The sequence below is a fragment of the Gymnoscopelus microlampas genome (genome assembly GCF_963454915.1).
Source record: "Gymnoscopelus microlampas genome assembly, chromosome: 21".
NCBI lineage: Eukaryota > Metazoa > Chordata > Actinopteri > Myctophiformes > Myctophidae > Gymnoscopelus > Gymnoscopelus microlampas.
Genome location: NC_139958.1, coordinates 1,078,640 through 1,103,091, shown reverse-complemented (window position 1 = coordinate 1,103,091; position 24,452 = coordinate 1,078,640). Strand labels below are relative to the sequence as shown.

Sequence of the window (24,452 nt, the reverse complement as noted above, 5' to 3'; positions counted from 1 at the left end):
TTATGTTCTTAAATCTTAAGTGTTTGTTAAGTCAACGCTGCTTCGGGAAGAGACACAATTCGGGTTGAGATTTCCGGTGTTACACGTTGAAATCGTTGACCTATCGATTTATGTGACGTTTCCGGTGCGTTACGTCGAAATTAATGACCTATCGATTTCTATGACGTTTCCGGGTGTGTTACGTCGAAATCAGTCGAAAGCACTTCCGTCTGCTCTTCAAAATAAAAGCTCACATTCCGTCAAAACAAACGCTGTGTTTACCTGTTAGCTACAATGCACGGTTATGACTCGTTGTGTGTAATGTTTAGCTACACATTATTAAACATCACATGATGGAACCTAAAGTTAAACATATTTAAACTCAACATTCTGTTTAGTTTCTACAAGGTGAGCAAAGCTTCATTTTGTTTATGTTTTATGTTACGTTTATTAGCACTTTAGGAGGTTTATAAAGCTTTATGAAAATAAACAGTTTATTAACATTAGAGGTTTTATAAAGCTTTAAATAAACAGTTTATTAACATTAGAAACAGAACAGAGGTTTTATAAAAGCTTTATGAAAATAAACAGTTTGTTAACATTAGAAACAGAACAGAGGTTTTATAAAGCTTTATATGAAAGTAAACATAAACATCCCAAATGAAGCTTTGTTGTTATTCCAGTTACAATGAGTCTGATCTTTTTAACAAACAACAACAATCTTTATTAAGATGTTTTGTGAAAGTGCAGCAAAGTAACAAAACCACTATTTTACCACAGACTCTATGAACATATATATAGTGTTGATCCAATGCTATGGATCCAAGTATGAAGTAGAAAAAGTGCTCCTCGGAGCACAAGTCTCCGCCAGGTCAGGTAGGTTATTATGGCCTCCTGGTGGCGCTATAACAGGCCAATGTGAAAAGGGTGCCATTTCTTCGTAGGCCTTTCATGGCAACCGGACACTGCATTCATTATTTGAGGCATTTTGTTCCAAAAATGTGTTTTGCTAAATTAGACCAGCTGGTGGCGCTATAACAGGCCAATGTGAAAAGAGTGCCATTTCTTCCTCGGCCTAGTGGGAATGTGTGTGCAAAATTTCACGGAAATCGCACACTGCGTTAGCCAAGTAGGATAGAATGTAAAATATCGGACACATCCATCTTGATCACATGACTATAGAGATACTGTGTACCGATTTGCGTGATTTTTGAACAGAATCTGAAGCAGTAAGAGCAAAAAATGTGTTTTACAAAAGTCAGCCTCCTGGTGGCGCTCTAAAAGGCATGTGAAAAATGCAGGGCAAAGGTTTTTCTTTGGTCTCTAAGGAGTGTGCCTGCAAAGTTGCACGCAGATCGGTGCAGTTATAGCTAAAAACGTGAATCGGCCTGTTATAGCGCCACCATGAGGCTGATTTGAAAGTTTTCAAGTGACATTTCTTCCTGGGCCAAGTGGGAATCTCCGTGGGAAATTACACGGAAAGTGCATGCTGCGTTCATGATTTGAGGCATTTTGTTCAAAATGAACCAATCCTGCAAACTTTGGAAGCCAATCTTAGCCAATCAGGATGGAATATGGAAAATCGGACAGATCCGTGTTGATCACATGGCTATGGAGATACTGTGTACCGATTTGCGTGTTTTTTGGAGAAAATCTGTAGGAGTAATATCAAAAATGTGTTTTACAAAAGTCGGCCTCATGGTGGCGCTATGACAGGCTGATCTGAAAAATGTGGGGCAGAGGTTCTGCTGTGGCATCCAGGGAGTGTGTGTTTCACAGCGACCGGGCCACAGCGACCGGGCCAACGCAAATCGGTACAGAGTATCTCTACAGTCACTACACGAAACAGGTCTTTCAGATTACATCCTGATTGGCTAAGATTTGCTTCCAAAGTTTGCAAGAGTTCTCAGATTTGAACAAAATGCCTCTTATCGTGAACACATCATAAGATTTCCGAAAATGTGCACATTCTCACTATGCCAAGGAAGAAATGCCACTTGAACATTTTGAAATCAGCCTCATGGTGGCGCTATAACAGGCCGATTCGTGTTTTTACGCATAACTGCACCGATCGGTATAAAAATGCGTATGCGCACTCCCCAGAGGCCAAGGAAAAACCTTTGCCCTGCTTTTTTCACATCTGTCCTTTATAGCGCCACCAGGAGGCCGGCCGACTTATGTAAAACACTTTTTAAAATATTATTATTCTATATTACTTATTTTATCCACATTTCCCGCAAATGGGTACACATGATCTCTATAGTCATGTGATCAAGACGGATCTGTTTGATTTTTCATGTTCCATCCTGATTGGCTAAGACTGACATCTAAAGTTTGCAGGAGAGGCCCGTTTTGAACAAAATGCCGCAAATCATGAACGCAGCGTCCGATTGCAATGCAACTTTGCACCCACATTCACACTATGTTGAGAAACAAATGCCATCCTTATAACATTGTCCTATTATAGCGCCACCAGGAGGCAGACTTTTGCAATGATGTTATAACTGGCAGTTAAAGAGTTAACCTGTTAACTATGGAGCTCAGTATTGTGTAAACAATGCTTACTACTATCTGACCCTTTATTCTACTGTCATACAGGCCCCCCCCCCCCCCCGTCCTATGGATGTCAACGCTGCCCTTCAGGAGGAGCACACCGCTGCTCCTTCATCCTCACCGGAGAGCCACAACTTTGTGTTTGTGGAGAACACGCATCCCAACAAGATGCTAGAAGGCCTCAACGACCTACGGCTCAAACATGCCTTTTGTGACGTGATTCTGTGCTGTGGCGGACAGGAGTTCCCCTGTCATCGTAACGTACTGGCCTCCTTTAGCTCCTACTTTGAGGTAAACGCCTCCTTTAGCTCCTACTTTGAGGTAAACGCCTCCTTTAGCTCCTACTTTGAGGTAAACGCCTCCTTTAGCTCCTACTTTGAGGTAAATACCTCCTTTAGCTCCTACTTTGAGGTAAACGCCTCCTTTAGCTCCTACTTTGAGGTAAACGCCTCCTTTAGCTCCTACTTTGAGGTAAACACCTCCTTTAGCTCCTACTTTGAGGTAAACACCTCCTTTAGCTCCTACTTTGAGGTAAACGCTGATAACTTTCCATGTGAATATTTGAGCTGCTGTATTTAAAGGAATGACAGTCAACAGTAACTGGAGTTCATGTTCAATCCAATCAATGAATTGTTAACACAGTGTCAATAGTGAATATTCAAAGCCTTTTCATTGTGTAGGTAACGTTTACACTCAAAGCCTTTATATTGTGTAGGTAACGTTTACACTCAAAGCCTTTACATTGTGTAGGTAATGTTTACACTCAAAGCCTTTACATTGTGTAGGTAACGTTTACACTCAAAGCCTTTACATTGTGTAGGTAATGTTTACACTCAAAGCCTTTACATTGTGTAGGTAACGTTTACACTCAAAGCCTTTACATTGTGTAGGTAATGTTTACACTCAAAGCCTTTACATTGTGTAGGTAATGTTTACACTCAAAGCCTTTACATTGTGTAGGTAACGTTTACACTCAAAGCCTTTACATTGTGTAGGTAATGTTTACACTCAAAGCCTTTACATTGTGTAGGTAATGTTTACACTCAAAGCCTTTACATTGTGTAGGTAATGTTTACACTCAAAGCCTTTACATTGTGTAGGTAATGTTTACTCTCAAAGCCTTTACATTGTGTAGGTAATGTTTACACTCAAAGCCTTTTCATTGTGTAGGTAATGTTTACAAGACAATGGATGGAGTCCCGACAGACCAGGGTAGCCATCAATGGAGTCGAACCTCAGGCCATCGGCCTCTTGGTGAACTATGCCTACACTTCAGAGGTGCTCATCACCACAGCAAATGTGCAGGTAATTAACACCATTTATATTAGTTATTATTATATCATAATTTATCCCGTATGTGTGCTTCATAAACATGTATATACATTGTGTTTATTTGGTCTAGTTCCTGTTGGCAGCAGCAAACCTGCTGAATGTCATGGCTGTTCAACAGTCCTGTTGTCAATACATGGACCATCACATGGATGAGAAGAACTGTGTAGGGATTCACTGCTTTGCTCAGGCTCACTCCTGTTCCATGTTGGAGAAACACAGCAAGGACTACATTCTGGAGCACTTCAGTGCTGTCTACAGACAGGTAGGCAGACAGACAGACAGACAGACAGACAGACAGACAGACAGACAGACAGACAGACAGACAGACAGACAGACAGACAGACACTTATGCGTTGTCTACCAGCAGGTAGATAGACAGACAGTGTTGATAGACAGTGTTGTCTACAGACAGACAGACAGGTAGACAGACAGACAGACAGACAGACAGACACGTCAGTTTTGTCTACCAAACACCTCTTCCCAGCATTCTTTCATCCAACGTCAACTCCCTGGAATGGATAATAAAATGGATCAGGTACAACAAAGAGACACAGCGATGCAACGTGATCTGCTTAACGGAAACGCACCTAAAGCCACTCCACACAGTAACATCTAAAGCCATTCCACACAGTAACATATAAAGCCACTCCACACAGTAACATCTAAAGCCATTCCACACAGTAACACCTAAAGCCACTCCACACAGTAACACCTAAAGCCACTCCACACAGTAACATCTAAAGCCATTCCACACAGTAACATCTAAAGCCATTCCACACAGTAACATCTAAAGCCACTCCACACAGTAACACCTAAAGCCACTCCACACAGTAACACCTAAAGCCACTCCACACAGTAACATCTAAAGCCACTCCACACAGTAACACCTAAAGCCACTCCACACAGTAACATCTAAAGCCACTCCACACAGTAACATCTAAAGCCACTCCACACAGTAACATCTAAAGCCATTCCACACAGTAACATCTAAAGCCACTCCACACAGTAAGATCTAAAGCCATTCCACACAGTAACATATAAAGCCACTCCACACAGTAACACCTAAAGCCACTCCACACAGTAACACCTAAAGCCACTCCACACAGTAACATCTAAAGCCACTCCACACAGTAACATCTAAAGCCACTCCACACAGTAACATCTAAAGCCACTCCACACAGTAACATCTAAAGCCACTCCACACAGTAACATCTAAAGCCACTCCACACAGTAACACATAAAGCCACTCCACACAGTAACATCTAAAGCCACTCCACACAGTAACATCACCAGTTGGGTTTTCCACGTTCCGAATGGACAGAGACAATGGAATAACGGAAAAGTCCAAAGGTGGGGGAGTGTGTTTTATGATTAATGACGACTGGTGTAATCAGAACTCTGTTCATGAGCTTCAGTCGTTTTGCTCTCCAGATCTAGAATTTCTTGCTCTGCTCTGTAGACCCTATTTATTGCCAGGGGAATTTTCAGCTGTAATTCTATTCGCTGTGTACATCCACCCTAGAGCTAACACTGAGCTTGCTTGTAAAGAGTTGCACATAAGCGAAGCTGAAAATAGTCATCCTCTCGCGTCGCTTGTGGTACTGGGTAACTTCAACCAGGCATCCTTGAGGAAAGTTATGCCTAAAATGTACCAGCATGTTACAGTGAAAACCCGGCTTGACAAAACATTAGACCACTGTTAATGACGACTGGTGTAATCAGAACTCTGTTCATGAGCTTCAGTCGTTTTGCTCTCCAGATCTAGAATTTCTTGCTCTGCTCTGTAGACCCTATTTATTGCCAAGGGAATTTTCAGCTGTAATTCTATTCGCTGTGTACATCCACCCTAGAGCTAACACTGAGCTTGCTTGTAAAGAGTTGCACAGGGCCATAAGCGAAGCTGAAAATAGTCATCATCTCGCTTCGCTTGTGGTACTGGGTGACTTCAACCAGGCATCCTTGAGGAAAGTTATGCCTAAAATGTACCAGCATGTTACAGTGAAAACCCGGCTTGACAAAACATTAGACCACTGCTACACATCTATTAAACATGCATACAAATCACTAGTGGGCCCATCTTTTGGTAAATCTGACCATTCATCTGTTTTTCTCATGCCTGCCTATAGACAGAAGATCAAACAGACGCAACCAGTGATTAAAACAGTCCAGCGCTGGTCAGAAGAGTCTGACTTTGTTCTACAGGACTGTTTTGAGTCAATGGACTGGCCGGTCTTTAAAGAGGCAGCCGAGGGAAACATTGACGAATATGCAGACACTGTACTGTCCGTGATTAAGAAATGCATAGATGATGTAGTCCCCACAAAGACCATCAGAGTCTATCCAAATGACAAGCCATGGTTAAACAGAACTGTGCGTGTGGCCATAGAGCAGAGAGACATTGCATTCAGATCTGGAGATGAGGAGGAGAAAAAGAAAACACACTGTGCTCTTCGCAAAACACTGAACAGCGCAACAAGGGAATATGCAAAGGAGGTGGAAGCCCATTTTAGCTCAAACAAGAGCAGAGATCTATGGCAGGGTCTGAAAATGATCACCAATTTCAAACCCCCCACCTCCAAAGAGAATGCACTACTATCGTTTTGAAGCTCAGAGGAAAGTATCCCCCACCCAGGTGACCCAGCCGGGGTTGATCCAGCCCCGGCTCAATACTAGAGAGAGTTGCAGTTATCAAGCCTACAGGATATGAAGGCATTGATAGACATTTCAAGTTGTTTAGGGGTGAGGTAGGCTTTTACTTTGGCTATATTCTTAATTGAAAGAAACTGCTTTTGACGACAGCGCTAATGTGTTTGTTTACTGTGAAGTTGCTGTCGAGAGTAACGCCAAGATTTTCTGACAGATGAGCAGATGTTGGAGTTCAGGGTACAGAGGATGTTGGTGGTTGGGACAGTATCATGGTAAAACAAAATATGATTTCAGTTTTGCTTTCATTAAGGTTTTAAAAGTTTTTTCACACCCAGGTTTTGCCTTCATGTAAGCAGTTGAGTAACAGCTGAAATGAGTCATTAGCATCAACAGTGAGGGGAAGGTACATTTGGACATTGTCCGCATAGATGTATAGTTGTTAACATTGCTTTCCACTGCTATCCTGCACTATGCAGAAACAACAACATCAAGTTACAGTGTACTCACAAACAAAAAAAGTGTCGTTGTCAAACCGTGCAACCAGTACAATGCAAAGAAAAGTGACAGTGTCCACAGAGCAACCAGTACAATAACTATCTAAGTGTCATTAGAGGTCAGAGTCCTTGGTACATCTATTATTTCAGTTATATGACAGTCGACCTGGCAGAGCGACCAACATAGTAAGGCAGAGCGACCATATCTCATAGTAAAGCCTCATAGCTACCTGCACAAAGGACAACTTACAGGTACTCCTAGAAACAGGTCACCCATTGAGGGATACTTAAAGTACATTTCCTGAGTTGTGTGTCCGTTTGTTGGCTTTTTCTCCTATTCATTTGCAGTGACTCAGCTTGTGAGACTCTCAACCCAAGTTGTTTTCACCAAACAAAGCAGCTGTCACCAGTGAACACTTCATACTACACACACACACACACACACACACACACACACACACACACACACACACACACACACACACACACACACACACACACACACACACACACACACACACACACACACACAGTATTACCAGTGAACACTTCATACAGTATGTATATAGTGTCACCAGTGAACACTTCATACAGTATGTATATAGTGTCACCAGTGAACACTTCATACAGTATGTATATAGTGTCACCAGTGAACACTTCATACAGTATATGTATATAGTGTCACCAGTGAACACTTCATACAGTATATGTATATAGTGTCACCAGTGAACACTTCAGAGGAGAAAAGGTTACTTGAAGAAGTGTGGGAACAGAGGTTGTCATCTAACAACTAGTCTGTTGTATTTGTTTTGTAGGAAGAGCTCCTGTCTCTGTCTGTGGACAAACTGACGGAGATCCTTTCTGACGATGATCTTAATGTGTCCAAGGAGGAGATGGTGTTTGAGGCAGCCATGTTGTGGTTAAATAAGTGTCCTACCCGCAGACACAGCTTTGAAAAGGTCAGCCATGTTGTGGTTAAATAAGTGTCCTACCACACTAAATGGTCTGGTGTGTCCGTTCTGAAGATTAGAATATCAAGTACAGTTCCAGGAGAAGCTTGCTTCAGGCTGGAATCATAAAAATATGAATAACGGTCATGTTTGCACAACCTAAACCTAAAGGATACAACAACTACGGTATTAAATGATGAAATATGTATACAGTATATGATGACTCACCTTACAGTATATGATGACTCACCTTACAGTATATGATGACTCACCTTAGAGTATATGATGACTCACCTTACGGTATATGATGACTCACCTTTGTCACCTTTGGCAGATGCAGAGATTTGAAAGCAATGTTTAATATTATCCAGACAGTAAATAATGAGTGTCGTGTCTGTTGTCGAAGGTACTAGAACACATCCGTCTGCCTCTCATAAGCCCCTCCTACCTCCATGATGTCATAGAGTGCGTGGATGTGGTGAAACAATCCCAGGGCTGTCAGAGGCTCATCTCTGAGGCCAAGGACCACAGACCTCGACCACGGACCTCCACAGGTACCCTGGTAGCCTGCTTCACACATGTACCCTGCTTCAGTACCCTGCTTCACACATGTACCCTGCTTCAGTACCCTGCTTCACACATGTACCCTGCTTCAGTACCCTGCTTCACACGGGAGGCATGCGATAATCCGACAGACCTTTTCTCCGACTATGTGGCATCCGCGTGCGGTTAGGGTTAGGGTGCGGGTTTGGTTCGGGTTTAGTATTGAAACGTCGGAGCGCTGCGCTGTCGGAGGAATGCGCTGTCGGACTAACGTACTGCACCCGCTTCACACATGTACCCTGTTTCAGTACCCTGCTTCACACATGTACCCTGTTTCACACATGTACCCTGCTTCACACATGTACCCTGCTTCAGTACCCTGCTTCACACATGTACCCTGCTTCACACATGTTCCCTGCTTCACACATGTTCCCTGCTTCACACATGTACCCTGCTTCAGTACCCTGCTTCACACATGTACCCTGTTTCAGTACCCTGCTTCACACATGTACCCTGCTTCACACATGTACCCTGCTTCACACATGTTCCCTGCTTCACACATGTACCCTGCTTCACACATGTTCCCTGCTTCAGTACCCTGCTTCACACATGTACCCTGCTTCACACATGTACCCTGCTTCACACATGTACCCTGCTTCACACATGTTCCCTGCTTCACACATGTACCCTGCTTCAGTACCCTGCTTCACACATGTACCCTGCTTCAGTACCCTGCTTCACACATGAACCCTGCTTCACACATGTACCCTGCTTCACACATGTTCCCTGCTTCACACATGTACCCTGCTTCACACATGTACCCTGCTTCAGTACCCTGCTTCACACATGTTCCCTGCTTCACACATGAACCCTGCTTCACACATGTACCCTGCTTCACACATGTTCCCTGCTTCACACATGTACCCTGCTTCACACATGTACCCTGCTTCAGTACCCTGCTTCACACATGTACCCTGCTTCACACATGTTCCCTGCTTCAGTACCCTGCTTCACACATGAACCCTGCTTCACACATGTACCCTGCTTCAGTACCCTGCTTCACACATGAACCCTGCTTCAGTACCCTGCTTCAGTACCCTGCTTTACACATGTACCCTGCAAATTAATTATTATAGAATTCATCTGTAATATATGTTTATATTCTAACAAGAAGTCCTGCTTAACTCACACATGGTGTGAACTGCAGACTTGCAAAGAAAATAATTCCAAGGCACTCCGTCTTTGATGAAAAAATATATAGGATTTATTTTGAGCAAGGCAACAAATTATGACCAACGCGTAGTGCTAATCAGTCACACTTAATACAGCCATGGTGATGTTGCAGTCATGTCAGTACGTTAAGTACAGATGCCCCAATAAATAAAAACAAGATATGACAGTCATATTATACCAGGTTGCTTGTTTCTCTCACTAAACATGGCAACGTGTGTTAATGGTGTGTTAATGTGGTGTTAATGGTATGTTAATGATATGTTATTGTGGTGTTAATGGTATGTTAATGTGGTGTTAATGTTCCAGTGACTGAGGTGATCGTGGCGGTGGGGGGTCAGGAGGACAAGGAGATGCTACACAGTGTGGAGAGTTTTGAACCGACAACCAACCAGTGGAAAACCCTGGCATGTCTGCCCTTCTCTGTACGCAGACACTGTCTGGTGGTGTCAGGTACTTTACCCTTTAAATGTCTGTCTGTTACCCTTTAATGTCTGTCTGTTACCCTTTAATGTCAGTTACCCTTTAATGTCTGCCTGTTACCCTTTAATGTCTGTCTGTTACCCTTTAATGTCAGTTACCCTTTAATGTCTGCCTGTTACCCTTTAATGTCTGTCTGTTACCCTTTAATGTCAGTTACCCTTTAATGTCTGTCTGTCACCCTTTTAATGTCTGTATTGTTATTAATATAATGTAATATTTCAGGTTCTACTCTGTACCTGGCTGGAGGAGAGCTGGCTGATGGATCAGTCAGCAGAGAGATGTGGAGATATGATCCTTCTACCGACTCCTGGTTGGAGATGAGTCCTATGAATGAAGCTCGCTGTGATTTTGGTAAAATAATCTATGAATGAAGCTCATTAACATAATCTATGAATGAAGCTCATTAAGATACTCTATGAATGAAGCTCATTAACTCATCCACTGCCACTGACGTAAAAAACATATTTTTTTCCAATTACCAAACCTGCCTCCGACGTAAAAAACGTAATTTTGCCAAATCATTTTTTAAAACAAGATCTCAACGTCCTTCATCTCTCGACACGACACATTTCATTGTAGCACAACCCGGATACTGAAATACGTCATATCAAAGATTTTCGCTCCCTCCCACTTCCTGTTTGGGTTCCACCATTATCTCCCCTTTGCATTTCTCCGCCGCAGAACACTGTTTCGCATCGCTCTTTTGAAACTGCTACTGCTGCAAAATGGAATGTCGCCGATTGAAAATGTATTCTCTGGGCCACTCACACAACTACCCTGTGTGTCTACAAACAGTTGAACACGCGATCATAAAGGATTTAGCGAGGTCTGTGGCGAGGTGGAAAAAGAAAGTGAGTTTTCCGTTCAGATGGCCATGCATGCTGTTTAACGCAGGGCTGGAGGAGAAGGACTCCGCCCCGACCGTAATGTTTGTTGTCTGAGCGACGTGCGCGACTCGCCTGTGTGTTTAGAAACGACTGGAATTGCGATCATAATGAAAAAAAAAAAAGGAGAATTTTTAAACAATAAAAACTCTAAATCGCTGGCAGTGGGCAAACACAGCCAGAAATAAGTCAAGATAATAATAAGTTAAGATAATCTATGAATGAAGCTCATTAACATAATCTATGGGAATGTGCGTGTGAAATCTTCACGGAAATCGCAAGCTGCGTTCATGATTTGAGACATTTTGTTCAAAACGGACCAATCCCGCAAACTTTGGAAGCCAACCTTAGCCAATCAGGATGGAATATGAAATATCGGACAGACGCATGTCTTGATCACATGACTATAGAGATACTGTGTACCGATTTGCGTGATGTTTGGATAAAATCTGTAGGAGTAATATCCAAAAATGGGTTTCGCACAAATCGGCCTCCTGGTGGCGCTACAACAGGCCCATGTAAAAAAATTGGGGCAGAGGTTCTGAATTGGCATCCACGGAGTGTGTGTGCACAGTTTCGCAGCGGCCGGGCCAACGGTGCCGGAGATTAGCTGGTAACACACGGACAGGACGGACGGACGGACGGACGGACGGACAGGAGGCAAAACATACTCTCTCGCCATGCCGGAGACAATAATCATAATAATAATGTAATCCACAGGTCTGGTGATGCTGGAAGGCTGTCTGTTCGCAGTGGGGGGCAGGGAGGGCCAGACGAGGATGGAGCGATATGATCCAAAAACCAACAGCTGGCAGTTCATGGCGTCTGTGGGCGTGTCCTGTTACTGTGACTCTCCTGCTGTAGTCGCACTGGATGGATACCTGTATTATATAGGTATGGAGGACAGTTATAACAGTTATAAACAGTTTGTAAAAGTTTTAACTGTTAAGCAAGCAAGGGATAAGTGACGGTGAGGTGGTCATTGTTGAGAAATAAACCCTGACATGATGATTAACTCTTTCACTGCCACGGAATTCATTCATTCATTAATCCGTCTACCATCATCTTGCCAGCGAAAACGGCGATTTTACTGTAACTTTGAAAAATCATGGAATATTATCCTTGACCGCCGTCCTCACGGAGATCGGCTCATTATACGCACAGGGTTTTCGTAGTAGAGGTTTGCCATAAAGCAGGAGGAACGATGGATATCTAGCAGAGATATGGCCATTTCACTGCAGGAAATAAACAGGAAGTAAACAAGCTTAATTTTTTTTAAATGACATAATTTCCGGGTCTGTTGTCATCAGGCAGTGAATGCATCATCCATAGGATAGGTAGTCTCGCTCTCGCGTAGCCAGACAACTATTCCGCAATCTCTGAATGCTATATAGAGTCTGGAACTACAACTCCCAAAATCCGAGAGAGGAAACTGGCACTTCCGTTCACGAAAATATATTTTAAAATATCTTTACACTTTACTTTTTTTTTATTTTTTATTTATTTAACCTTTATTTAACCAGTAAAATCACATTGAGACCAATGTCTCTTTTACGAGTGCGCACTGGCCAAGAGAAGAGGCAAATAAATGTTACACAGCTCTGCCAGTAACAACATAACAAGACATAACAAAGACAAACATGTCATCCATAATACCGAAAATCTACTACCAAAAGCACCAAATACAGACTAATTATTAAAAGGCTAATAACAACAATACATCTTAAAACTATTAAACTAATACAAAACTAAGATCACAGCATTTGCTACTCGTCAAAGCAGGAGCAGTGGCTGGAGAATGTGCCCATGGCAATCCTCTTAAAACTCACTAAGGGGATCAAAGAAGCCAATTTTAGTCTGGTCTGTAGGTCATTCCATGACCAGGGCCCAAAAAATGCAAGGCTCTTTTTCCCTGCCTCAGATTTGGTGTCTGGTATGACGTAGCGCATCCAAGCATTTGATCTGAGGTTAAGCGAATTTTGGACTAAATTAAATTTTGAACCAATATAACTAGGGAGATTACCAAGAATGGCTTTGTAGATAAAAGTGTACCAATGTAGCAACCTGCGAGATGCTAGGGATGACCATCCTACTAAAGAGTACAGAATACAATGGTGTGTCCTGTAGGTAGAGCTGGTAATAAACCTCAGTGCAGCATGAAACAGGGGATCAAGTCTGCCCAATGTTGAGGAACAGGCGAATCGGTACACAACATCTCCATAATCAAGTTGCGACATAAAAAGGCTAGTGACCAGCCTTTTCCTTGAGGCAGAAGAAAAACAGGACTTCATTCGATAGAAGAAGCTCAGTGTGAACTTCAACTTCTTTGCCAAGGCTTCAATGTGATGATTGAAGTTTAGCTTGTTATCCAACCAAATCCCAAGGTATTTATATAGCGCCACCCATTCGATGGTTACTCCATCGAGAGTGGTGATGTTTGGGGGGCTATAGACGGTGCTATTTGGAGCAAATAGCATGGCCTTTGTTTTTTGGCCATTTAGTAGCAATTTGCTGTTTACCAATTCATGCTGCAGAGAGACAAAATCTGAAGCCAAGTTTGACACTGCCACGTCAAGAGAAGGGGCACAGGAATACAGAACTGTGTCATCAGCATACATGTGATACTTACAATGCTTAGATTGACTGCAAATATGATTGACATATAACAGAAAAAGCAATGGACCAAGAATGGAACCTTGAGGGACTCCCTTCTCAAGGGTGATGGAATCTGAAACAGTGTCACCAAATTTAACACACTGTGTGCGGCCAATTAAATAGTTTTTGAACCAGCCTAGCACATTGTGACAGAAACCAGCATTAGAAAGGACCTTGAGCAGTACATGAGGATCAACGGTGTCAAAGGCCTTGCTCAAGTCAATGAATAAGGCAGCACAAAAAGATTTTTTACCCAAGGCTGCCCTGATGTCGTCAATAACATTAAGGCACGCCGTTCCATTTCTGCTAAGCAGCAAGCTATGTATACTTAGATGATTTGTATTTATATTAGGATACATTTGAGTGACTGTAAAGACGAAACGGAAATGCAGAGGAGGCTCCACATCCTGTTTATATTCTAATCATGATCAGAGCTTCCGAGTCCCAGACTGTATGACCGCAAACATTTGAACATTGTGGGAAGCAACAGTCTGGTAACGCGAGACTAGGATAGGATAGGTAACAGCGCCATCTAGTGGAAAACTACTGAAAACATTCTCGTCCAAACTCGTCCGTGCCGGGAATTCCCGCCCAACTCCAACATAAATGAAAGAGTTAAACCCTGAGGCTAAGCCGAGGGATTTAATCATCCTGAAGGGGTTTATTTCGAAACGATGACCGCCTCACGGTCATTGTCTCGTCAATTTTTACACGGCTACTTAAAAATAAATTAAGAAATTGACCCAAAAGTAACAACAAAATGAAGTATTTCCTTGCTTATGGTAATGAAAGTATTCCATTTGTCCCACTGTTTACAACAGTTACAAACTGTTTATGACAGTTATAATTGTTTATACGTTATAACTGTTTATACCAGTTAGGAGGGTCTGTGATGGAGGACAGTTATAAATAAAGTATTGTCTCTAGGAGGGTCTGTGATGGAGGACAGTTATAAATAAAGTATTGTCTCTAGGAGGGTCTGTGATGGAGGACAGTTATAAATAAAGTATTGTCTCTAGGAGGGTCTGTGATGGAGGACAGTTATAAATAAAGTATTGTCTCTAGGAGGGTCTGTGATGGAGGACAGTTATAAATAAAGTATTGTCTCTAGGAGGGTCTGTGATGGAGGATGGCTACAGGACAGACGTGGCCCAGGTGTACAGGTACAACCCCAGGAAGAAACCCATCCCTGTGTGGACAGAAGTGGCTCCAATGCATGTCGCGCGCTTTGGTGCCGCTGCCTGCACTCTGAACGGAAAGATCTACGTCATAGGTAATTATATCTGATCTTAAAGGTAGGGTACGTGATCTTGGTTCTGGTGACTGATATTGTCCTTCTGATACGTGAGGAGACCGTTTTTGCAATTACTTTTTTCACTTATTTTTAATATTTATTTTGGAAAATGAAATTAAATAACAATAACAAAATTAAATTAAATAAATGAAAAAAGTAATTGAAAAAACACGGTCCTCTCACGTATTAGGAGGGCAGGGTGAGTCACCAGAACCAAGGACGGGTGTTTGTGATGAATCTAATCTAATGTTAAAAATGGAGTTTGAAGTTATAATGGGTTTGTATAGGAAGGGGGCGTTTCTGATAAAATGAATATCAAATATCTAAATACTGAATCAAGCAACTTAAAAGCTCTCTGGGGGGCTCACTAAAGCCTGAGTAGATGATGAAATGACCCAACGTTTTTTTTAAAGTGAAATATCCCTTTAAGTACATTTAGATACTAATATTTTTGTACTTTTACTCAAGTACCTTTACTTTTAACAGAGTATTTCGCACAAATTAATTATTTGTATGAAAAAATGGCCGCCGGTGTACTATAAGAACCTGTACGGTTCGTCAGTAGAGTTGCAGCTTAATTCCATACATTGCATTTATTAGATACATACACACATTACACAGCCACATTAAACAGTGTTTTCATATGGCTGTGGATGGAAGACATGCAATAATATCCTGCTGTATTGTAACCTTATCATCACGTTCATCTTGAGTACTGCTGGTGATTGTAGAGTGGGAAATTAGACTGGAGCAAGCGTCAGATAAATTATATAAGTTGTAGTTGTAACTACTACAAACTATTCACATCAACACAAAGGTTTTTGCTAGGAAAAAATATATCCTTTGCCATGCACTTATTGCCATGCATATAGCCTCACATGTACACTTTTTGTCATTCATATTTATTGAGTGATGCTATTCATAACATATGCGATAGATGATGCGAGCAATGCTTGGAAAGCTCTGTCTAACAATGTTTTTGGTCTCTGTACTGAGGCTCGCTTTCAAACATCTAATCTACGAGTTACCGGAGCAAGTCGACTCATTGAAACATCTGGCGGGCAGGCTGGAAGGCATTGGCTAAATCCTGTTCAGTGTTTGTGATAATTGGCAGTCGCCACATATGGAGGAGGCGATGCTTCCTGTATCCTGACATACTTGTTGTTGAGTTTCCCAAGTTTGTGCATCTAGTATTGTTTGTGTTGAAGAATGTCTTGTTAAATGTGAGTGTGTGTGTGTGTGTGTGTGTGTGTGTGTGTGTGTGTGTGTGTGTGTGTGTGTGTGTGTGTGTGTCGCATCCAAACTCATGAAATATCAGCCTTTGTTAGAGTGTATCAAGTCACTTGGATATAACTGCCAGTTCATTGTGCTTGTGTTCGGAAGTCTGGGGCATGTCCACAGACTCGCGCTACGTGGACTGCAACTTGGAGGACTGCAGAAGGTCGCTGCAAAAATACTGGCCAAGTACTGCTCAGTCTCTGCAGTGATCGGCAGCCTCTCTATCTGGAAGAGGCGGTGCTTTGTCTATCCAAACATTGGACTAACATTTTTTGATATATATTGTTGCCTGGTGTTAAATTATAATCACTGCTCTGAATGCATATTATCCCACTGTGTTTTAAATATATTGCATACAGTGTCTGGCCATGCCTTCATTTGAAACCCTCTTCAAAAAATGTTTGGATCTTGTATGCTACTGTATTTTGTAGATCCAAATAAAAGTATTAAAATGTGTGTGTGTGTGTGTGTGTAGGTGGCTGGCATTCCACACAGACCACAGAGCAGGTGGAGCGCTTCGACCCTCAGACCAACCAGTGGACCATGTGTTCCTCCATGAAGAAGCCACGCTGCCATCCTGGAGTGGCTGTGGTGGATGGAAGCATCTACGTCCTGGGAGGCAAGGAGGGCTTCTTGGCCAGGTACTGTAAATATAGCTGCAAGCACCAATACGGGGGCCAAGTAATGCTATATGAAATATGCAAAATGCAATATGCACAATAAGCCATAGAAATATAATAGACTGAACTTATGCAATTAACAAATGGACATTGGCCACAGCTGAGCAGAGTTCTGAGGGATTGTGGATATCATAATGTATCTCTTATTATGCTGCTTATAATGGCCGAATTTACGCAAACTTGTTTTAAAATTTCAGTCAAAAAGAAAAAAGTTTGCCATATGTTTCACTTTGTCTGCACAGCTTTTCATCACTATACCTTGCCAGTCGGTTTAGCCGTGGTCTGGATACGAACCTGTGACCTTCTGTTTCCCAGGCGCCCTCTCTCCCCTTTCACCTACAGCCCTGTTTAAATTAGCTGTAAAGCATAAAGTGTTGCCTTCTGTCATGCCCCTGTTTCACTATAACCAGGGGTGCACATAACTTTTTAGGTCTGGTACGCAGAAGAGCACCTGGACATGTGACTTGGTGCGCATGGCGCCCGTCCCGTTTTGTCAACGGGGGGGGGGGGTTCAGCCCGGACAGTTTTGACAACGGGGGGGGGGTACTGCACGGTGCCCACCGGACAGTTTTGTCAACGGGGGAGGGGAGGAGGACGCTCTGCTTCTAAATTCCGCCGATTTTCGCCGTTTTTTTCTCTCACGCTGTTACATAAAGCCCCCAAGGTTGGTGCCCTGTGCTGCTGCGCTGATTTTATCCGCCAGATTGGGACGTTCACGGCATATTTACGGTGCGTTCATCATCGGTGACGAGTGCCTCTAACAGCCGCTGCTGGCTGCGTGCACGCAGCGAGGCAATGCGATGCGAGGCGACGCGAGTCATATCTCTACCCCTGTGCCTAATGGCTGTACATGGGGCCGACGGGTGCTTTAGAGTGATTGTGTGAGTGGCTTCAGGAAGTAAATTCCTAGCCTCGATCTCCAGGCTTTTATTTTTTAGTTTTGCTAAAAAATAAAAGCTTGGAAATTCCTGTCCCAGCTGTTGGTGCGCAAAAGCGCCTCGCGTCGCCTGATGTGGTGCGCATTTTTTATTTTGGGTGCGCATGCGCACCTGCGCACCAGTTATGTGCACCCCTGACTATAACATACATCACAACACTGAAAATAAATACTGTCAAAACGCCATTTCATAAAAAAAGTGCACATACATTAAAAGTCTTGATTTCTGTGCAACAATACACATTTAGACTGGGTAAGTCAGGATTTGAACCAGGAACCTTCTCACTGATAGGTAGACACTGGATAAGTCAGGATTTGAACCAGGAACATTCTCACTGATGGGTAGACACTCAACCTTCTGAGTAACTGAATTCCCACAATTGGAGCTGAGAGAAGGTAGCCCATCCACAGCAGTTTTTAAAGTGTTTATTCTTTTTTTATTTTTATCAAGCCATGGCCTATGCAATATTCATTGGCTCATGGAGGCTTCATTCTTTTTCATACTTACAATCTAAATACCTGAGTGCATAAAATATCATTAAAAATGCATAATGCAGTGCTTAATAAATATACTCTATCTGTGCATGTTTGCATTAATACAATGATGGCTCTGGGGAAGAAGCTCTGTCTCTGTCTTGGTCTGTGAGCCGGGGTCTGGGGGGAATAATTCTCATAGTGATTTTGGGAAGGTATACACCCCTAGTGCTAGGAATAGGTTAGCCTTGCATCAATGGTAGCTTTCAGTGTGTTATCACTCCTTTTATAACCCCATGCCAAAACACAGTTTTTAAAATTATCCATAGAACCGAATGAAGCATTCTACTTCAAACTGTTCTTAGTATTGATTCTCTCTCTAAAGGATGGTTGGGATAAAGCTCAGACTATATGTTTTTCATAAAAGTTGTTAAAATTCGCATCTCTAGAAATGTTATCTATTACAGGCAGTGGAAGCATAATGTACTTCTGTTTTCATGAAAGATGTAGCACAAAAGTTTGCTCTGTAAATAACCTAAAGATTTAAAACCATGTAGGCTATATATACGTACCTAGATTCTAAGGAAATGTATTATGAAATTCAATAAACTAAATATAGTGCAAGTGTGTAAGGAGATATCCAAAATGGCCACTGAGCACCTGGCAAATTTAGTTTTGATAATCTGGTCCAAGAATGATGTGTAATACCAATCTTTCTTGGTTTTCATATGTGTAGAATCCATTCCTGATGTTATTTATTTTCTAATATATATATATATATCCAGGGGTGCACATAACTGGTGCGCAGGTGCGCATGCGCACCCAAAATAAAAAATGCGCACCACATCAGGCGACGCGAGGCGCTTTTGCGCACCAACAGCTGGGACAGGAATTTCCAAGCTTTTATTTTTTAGCAAAACTAAAAAATAAAAGCCTGGAGATCGAGGCTAGGAATTTACTTCCTGAAGCCACTCACACAATCACTCTAAAGCACCCGTCGGCCCCATGTACAGCCATTAGGCACAGGGGTAGAGATATGACTCGCGTCGCCTCGCATCGCCTCGCATTGCCTCGCTGCGTGCACGCAGCCAGCAGCGGCTGTTAGAGGCACTCGTCACCGATGATGAACGCACCGTAAATATGCCGTGAACGTCCCAATCTGGCGGATAAAATCAGCGCAGCAGCACAGGGCACCAACCTTGGGGGCTTTATGTAACAGCGTGAGAGAAAAAAACGGCGAAAATCGGCGGAATATAGAAGCAGAGCGTCCTCCTCCCCTCCCCCGTTGACAAAACTGTCCGGTGGGCACCGTGCAGTACCCCCCCCCCCCCTCCCCCCCGTTGTCAAAACTGTCCGGGCTGAACCCCCCCCCGCCCCCCCCCCCCCCCCCCCGGTGACAAAACGGGACGGGCGCCATGCGCACCAAGTCACATGTCCAGGTGCTCTTCTGCGTACCAGACCTAAAAAGTTATGTGCACCCCTGTATATATCATATATATATCAGGTCAATCTCGCATGTTAAAGGTAAGGGCAAGGTTAAATTAGACCTCTGGGGGAACAGCAAATGGAAACAACTTGATGAACATTCATGATTGTCATTAAGAACTGGTATTCATAATAATGTGAGTGTAAAATGATATAATAAGATGACAATTTTCATCTTTTGCAACTACATTCAATATCTGAATGATTCAACTCATAATCAGGATCAGGAAGTCCATCCTCCTGGGCCTTGTCCTCCTATTTGGCCAACGGCTTCGAATGCTATCAATGCATTGAATGGGAGATTATCACGTTTTATCAGACCATTGAATGGGGCGAGTAGGTGACGAGTAGGCGATACACGGACCTACCGCGATTTGTCAGACCATTCATTGGGCGTAATCAGGAGCTACTGACCTACTTTGGAGGCGGAGCAGTCCCCACAACAATATTTACGATTCTGTGCCTATCGGTACATAACTCCAACGGCGCTGAGTAGGCTCAGGCGAGCGTCGCACCGCTCCGGACGGCAACTCGGTCGCTTTAGCTCCCTCGGTGGTCCTTCGCGGGGCTCCAGCTCGCCTGAGACTGCGCGCCTCCGTCATGGTCCCAAACCAAAACAACCAAAACCAAAACCGAAACTGAACTATTTAAGTCATCTCCGTTGGTAGGTCAGTATGTCTTGATATCACCCAATGAATGGTCTGATAAATCGCAGGTAGGTAAGTAGGTCGCCTACTTCGCCCATTCAATGGTCTGATAAAACGTGATAATATCCCATTCAATGCATTGATAGCATCCGAATCAGGTGATTTGGCATGCATTCTCTTGCCCACATCCTGGTCTACCTCGTCCTCACAAGTATCCTCCTTATCGACGTCACTACTCTGTAGCTTGAACATAACAACAGTAATCATCTTCACCAGAGCAGTTACAGTACCCATTAAGTAATCTGGGCCCTAAATTGATATTGGACCATGTCACGCACCTAGCTCTCTCTGGGTCACCCTTAGCAATGATGACAGGAACAAACAAGGACACTATCCTGGCCAATAAAAGTGCTCCGTGGAGCACTTTTTCTAGTTTACAAGTATATTTATCCTGAGTGCCAATTTAACTAGCATACACATCAAATGGAACCAAAATCAAATGTCCCTGTCTTCATGTAGGTATCACCATACTGTTGGTCTCTCTTCTCTTCATGTAGGTTTCACCATACTGTTGGTCTCTCTTCTCTTCATGTACTGTTGGTCTCTCTTGTCTTCATGTAGGTATCACCATACTGTTGGTCTCTCTTGTCTTCATGTAGGTTTCACCATACTGTTGGTCTCTCTTGTCTTCATGTAGGTTTCACCATACTGTTGGTCTCTCTTCTCTTCATGTACTGTTGGTCTCTCTTGTCTTCATGTAGGTATCACCATACTGTTGGTCTCTCTTGTCTTCATGTAGGTTTCACCATACTGTTGGTCTCTCTTCTCTTCATGTAGGCATCACCATACTGTTGGTCTCTCTTGTCTTCATGTAGGTTTCACCATACTGTTGGTCTCTCTTCTCTTCATGTAGGTTTCACCATACTGTTGGTCTCTCTTGTCTTCATGTAGGTATCACCATACTGTTGGTCTCTCTTCTCTTCATGTAGGTATCACCATACTGTTGGTCTCTCTTCTCTTCATGTAGGTATCACCATACTGTTGGTCTCTCTTCTCTTCATGTACTGTTGGTCTCTCTTGTCTTCATGTAGGTTTCACCATACTGTTGGTCTCTCTTGTCTTCATGTAGGTTTCACCATACTGTTGGTCTCTCTTCTCTTCATGTACTGTTGGTCTCTCTTGTCTTCATGTAGGTATCACCATACTGTTGGTCTCTCTTGTCTTCATGTAGGTTTCACCATACTGTTGGTCTCTCTTCTCTTCATGTAGGTATCACCATACTGTTGGTCTCTCTTGTCTTCATGTAGGTTTCACCATACTGTTGGTCTCTCTTCTCTTCATGTAGGTATCACCATACTGTTGGTCTCTCTTCTCTTCATGTAGGTATCACCATACTGTTTGTCTCTCTTGTCTTCATGTAGGTTTCACCATACTGTTGGTCTCTCTTCTCTTCATGTAGGTATCACCATACTGTTGGTCTCTCTTGTCTTCATGTAGGTTTCACCATACTGTTGGTCTCTCTTCTCTTCATGTAGGTATCACCATACTGTTGGTCTCTCTTCTCTTCATGTAGGTATCACCATACTGTTGGTCTCTCTTCTCTTCATGTAGGTATCACCATACTGTTGGTCTCTCTTCTCTTCATGTAGGTATCACCATACTGTTGGTCTCTCTTCTCTTCATGTAGGTTTCACCATACTGTTGGTCTCTCTTGTCTTCATGTAGGTTTCACCATACTGTTGGTCTCTCCTGTCTTCATGTAGGTTTCACCATACTGTTGGTCTCTCTTGTCTTCATGTAGGTTTCACCATACTGTTGGTCTCTCCTGTCTTCATGTAGGTTTCACCATACTGTTGGTCTCTCCTGTCTTCATGTAGGTTTCACCATACTGTTGGTCTCTCTTCTCTTCATGTAGGTTTCACCATACTGTTGGTCTCTCTTCTCTTCGTGTAGGTATCACCATACTGTTGGTCTCTCTTCTCTTCATGTAGGTATCACCATACTGTTGGTCTCTCTTGTCTTCATGTAGGTTTCACCATACTGTTGGTCTCTCTTGTCTTCATGTAGGTTTCACCATACTGTTGGTCTCTCCTGTCTTCATGTAGGTTTCACCATACTGTTGGTCTCTCTTGTCTTCATGTAGGTATCACCATACTGTTGGTCTCTCTTGTCTTCATGTAGGTATCACCATACTGTTGGTCTCTCTTCTCTTCCTGTAGGTTTCACCATACTGTTGGTCTCTCTTCTCTTCATGTAGGTTTCACCATACTGTTGGTCTCTCTTGTCTTCATGTAGGTTTCACCATACTGTTGGTCTCTCTTCTCTTCATGTAGGTTTCACCATACTGTTGGTCTCTCTTGTCTTCGTGTAGGTATCACCATACTGTTGGTCTCTCTTCTCTTCGTGTAGGTATCACCATACTGTTGGTCTCTCTTGTCTTCATGTAGGTTTCACCATACTGTTGGTCTCTCTTGTCTTCATGTAGGTTTCACCATACTGTTGGTCTCTCTTGTCTTCGTGTAGGTATCACCATACTGTTGGTCTCTATTGTCTTCATGTAGGTTTCACCATACTGTTGGTCTCTCTTGTCTTCATGTAGGTTTCACCATACTGTTGGTCTCTCTTGTCTTCATGTAGGTTTCACCATACTGTTGGTCTCTCTTGTCTTCGTGTAGGTATCACCAGACCATTGAGAGGTACAGTGAAGACAGGGACATGTGGGACATCGTGGGGGACCTGCCCACCGGTCGCAGCTGGTTCAGCTGTGTGTCTCTCAGGCTGAGGAGGGACGGACATGCGGTCAGTGACTCGGACACAGTCAGTGTCTCAGAGACGCTGGAGGACGGAGACGCAGCAGATCCTCCAGATCCTCGAAGACTCTGGGAGCGAGACGACTGGAGGTTCTGGGAGCTCGACCCGATCTCCATGAGGATGTGGAGACGGCGCTGGAGAGCTCGACGTAGGATGGACATGGACATGGACAACTGACGTAAAGACATAGGATGGACATGGACAACTGAGGTAAAGACATAGGATGGACAACTGACTGAAAGACATAGGATGGACAGAAAGGCATAGGATGGACAGAAAGACATAGGATGGACATGGACAACTGACTGAAAGACGTTCCAGAACTGACCTGTTTCTTTTAGCCAAACCCAGTTGTTTTTTCTTTTTATAAAACCACTTTTTTTGTGGGGTTTGGGTTCTTGGGGGTTCTGGGTTTTGGGTGGGCCTATGCAGACCTCTGGGTGGGCCTGTGCAGACCTGAAGTTAAGATTATTATACTAAAGGTACACAACCATTTAATTTATTTAGCCTTGTGTAAAAGAACATGTCTTACTTGCTATTACAAGATTTGACCAGTAGATGGCTCTAGTGCTCTGTCATTATTTCTTATCTTTAAGTTGACAGCATTTTGTTTATACTGAGACATAATTAATATAATAGGCCTGTTGTGTATGAGGTCTTAAACTCTATCATTATATCATTATATAATTAATATAATAGGCCTGTTGTGTATGAGGTCTTAAACTCTATCACTGTCAGACTTGTATCAAATGTACAATTTACTTTATATATTTCTGTTCACTTGTATGCAGAGAATGGAAACATTGTATTCAGGAATAAATCTTATTTTTTTGCAAACAGGAGTTTCTATTACTATAATTTTCATAACATGTTAGAACTCCCTCTAACTAACACTATGGACAGCTTTATGTCATAACATGTTAGAACAACGTGTGTGTGTGTGTGTGTGTGTGTGTGTGTGTGTGTGTGTGTGTGTGTGTGTGTGTGTGTGTGTGTGTGTGTGTGTGTGTGTGTGTGTGTGTGTGTGTGTGTGTGTGTGTGTGTGTGTGTGTGAATTAGACTATTTATCTTTTGTCGGGTCCCAGTACAGCAGACAA

General features: G+C 42.9%; 1 protein-coding gene across 1 annotated transcript; it reads left to right on the top strand.

Annotated features, from left to right (window-relative positions):
• Positions 1–2,598: 2,598 nt before the first annotated feature.
• Positions 2,599–24,158, top strand: LOC311037191 (kelch-like protein 24; the record flags this gene model as incomplete). The annotated part of the gene is made up of 11 exons (XM_084046309.1): positions 2,599–2,823; positions 3,703–3,837; positions 3,935–4,126; positions 7,820–7,963; positions 8,361–8,508; positions 10,037–10,180; positions 10,433–10,561; positions 11,815–11,988; positions 14,861–15,022; positions 16,797–16,962; positions 23,220–24,158. 11 exons carry the CDS (start codon positions 2,599–2,601, stop codon positions 23,530–23,532), a joined length of 1,932 nt encoding a protein of 643 aa, XP_083902435.1. The 3' UTR covers positions 23,533–24,158.
• Between the last annotated feature and the right edge of the window lie 294 nt (positions 24,159–24,452).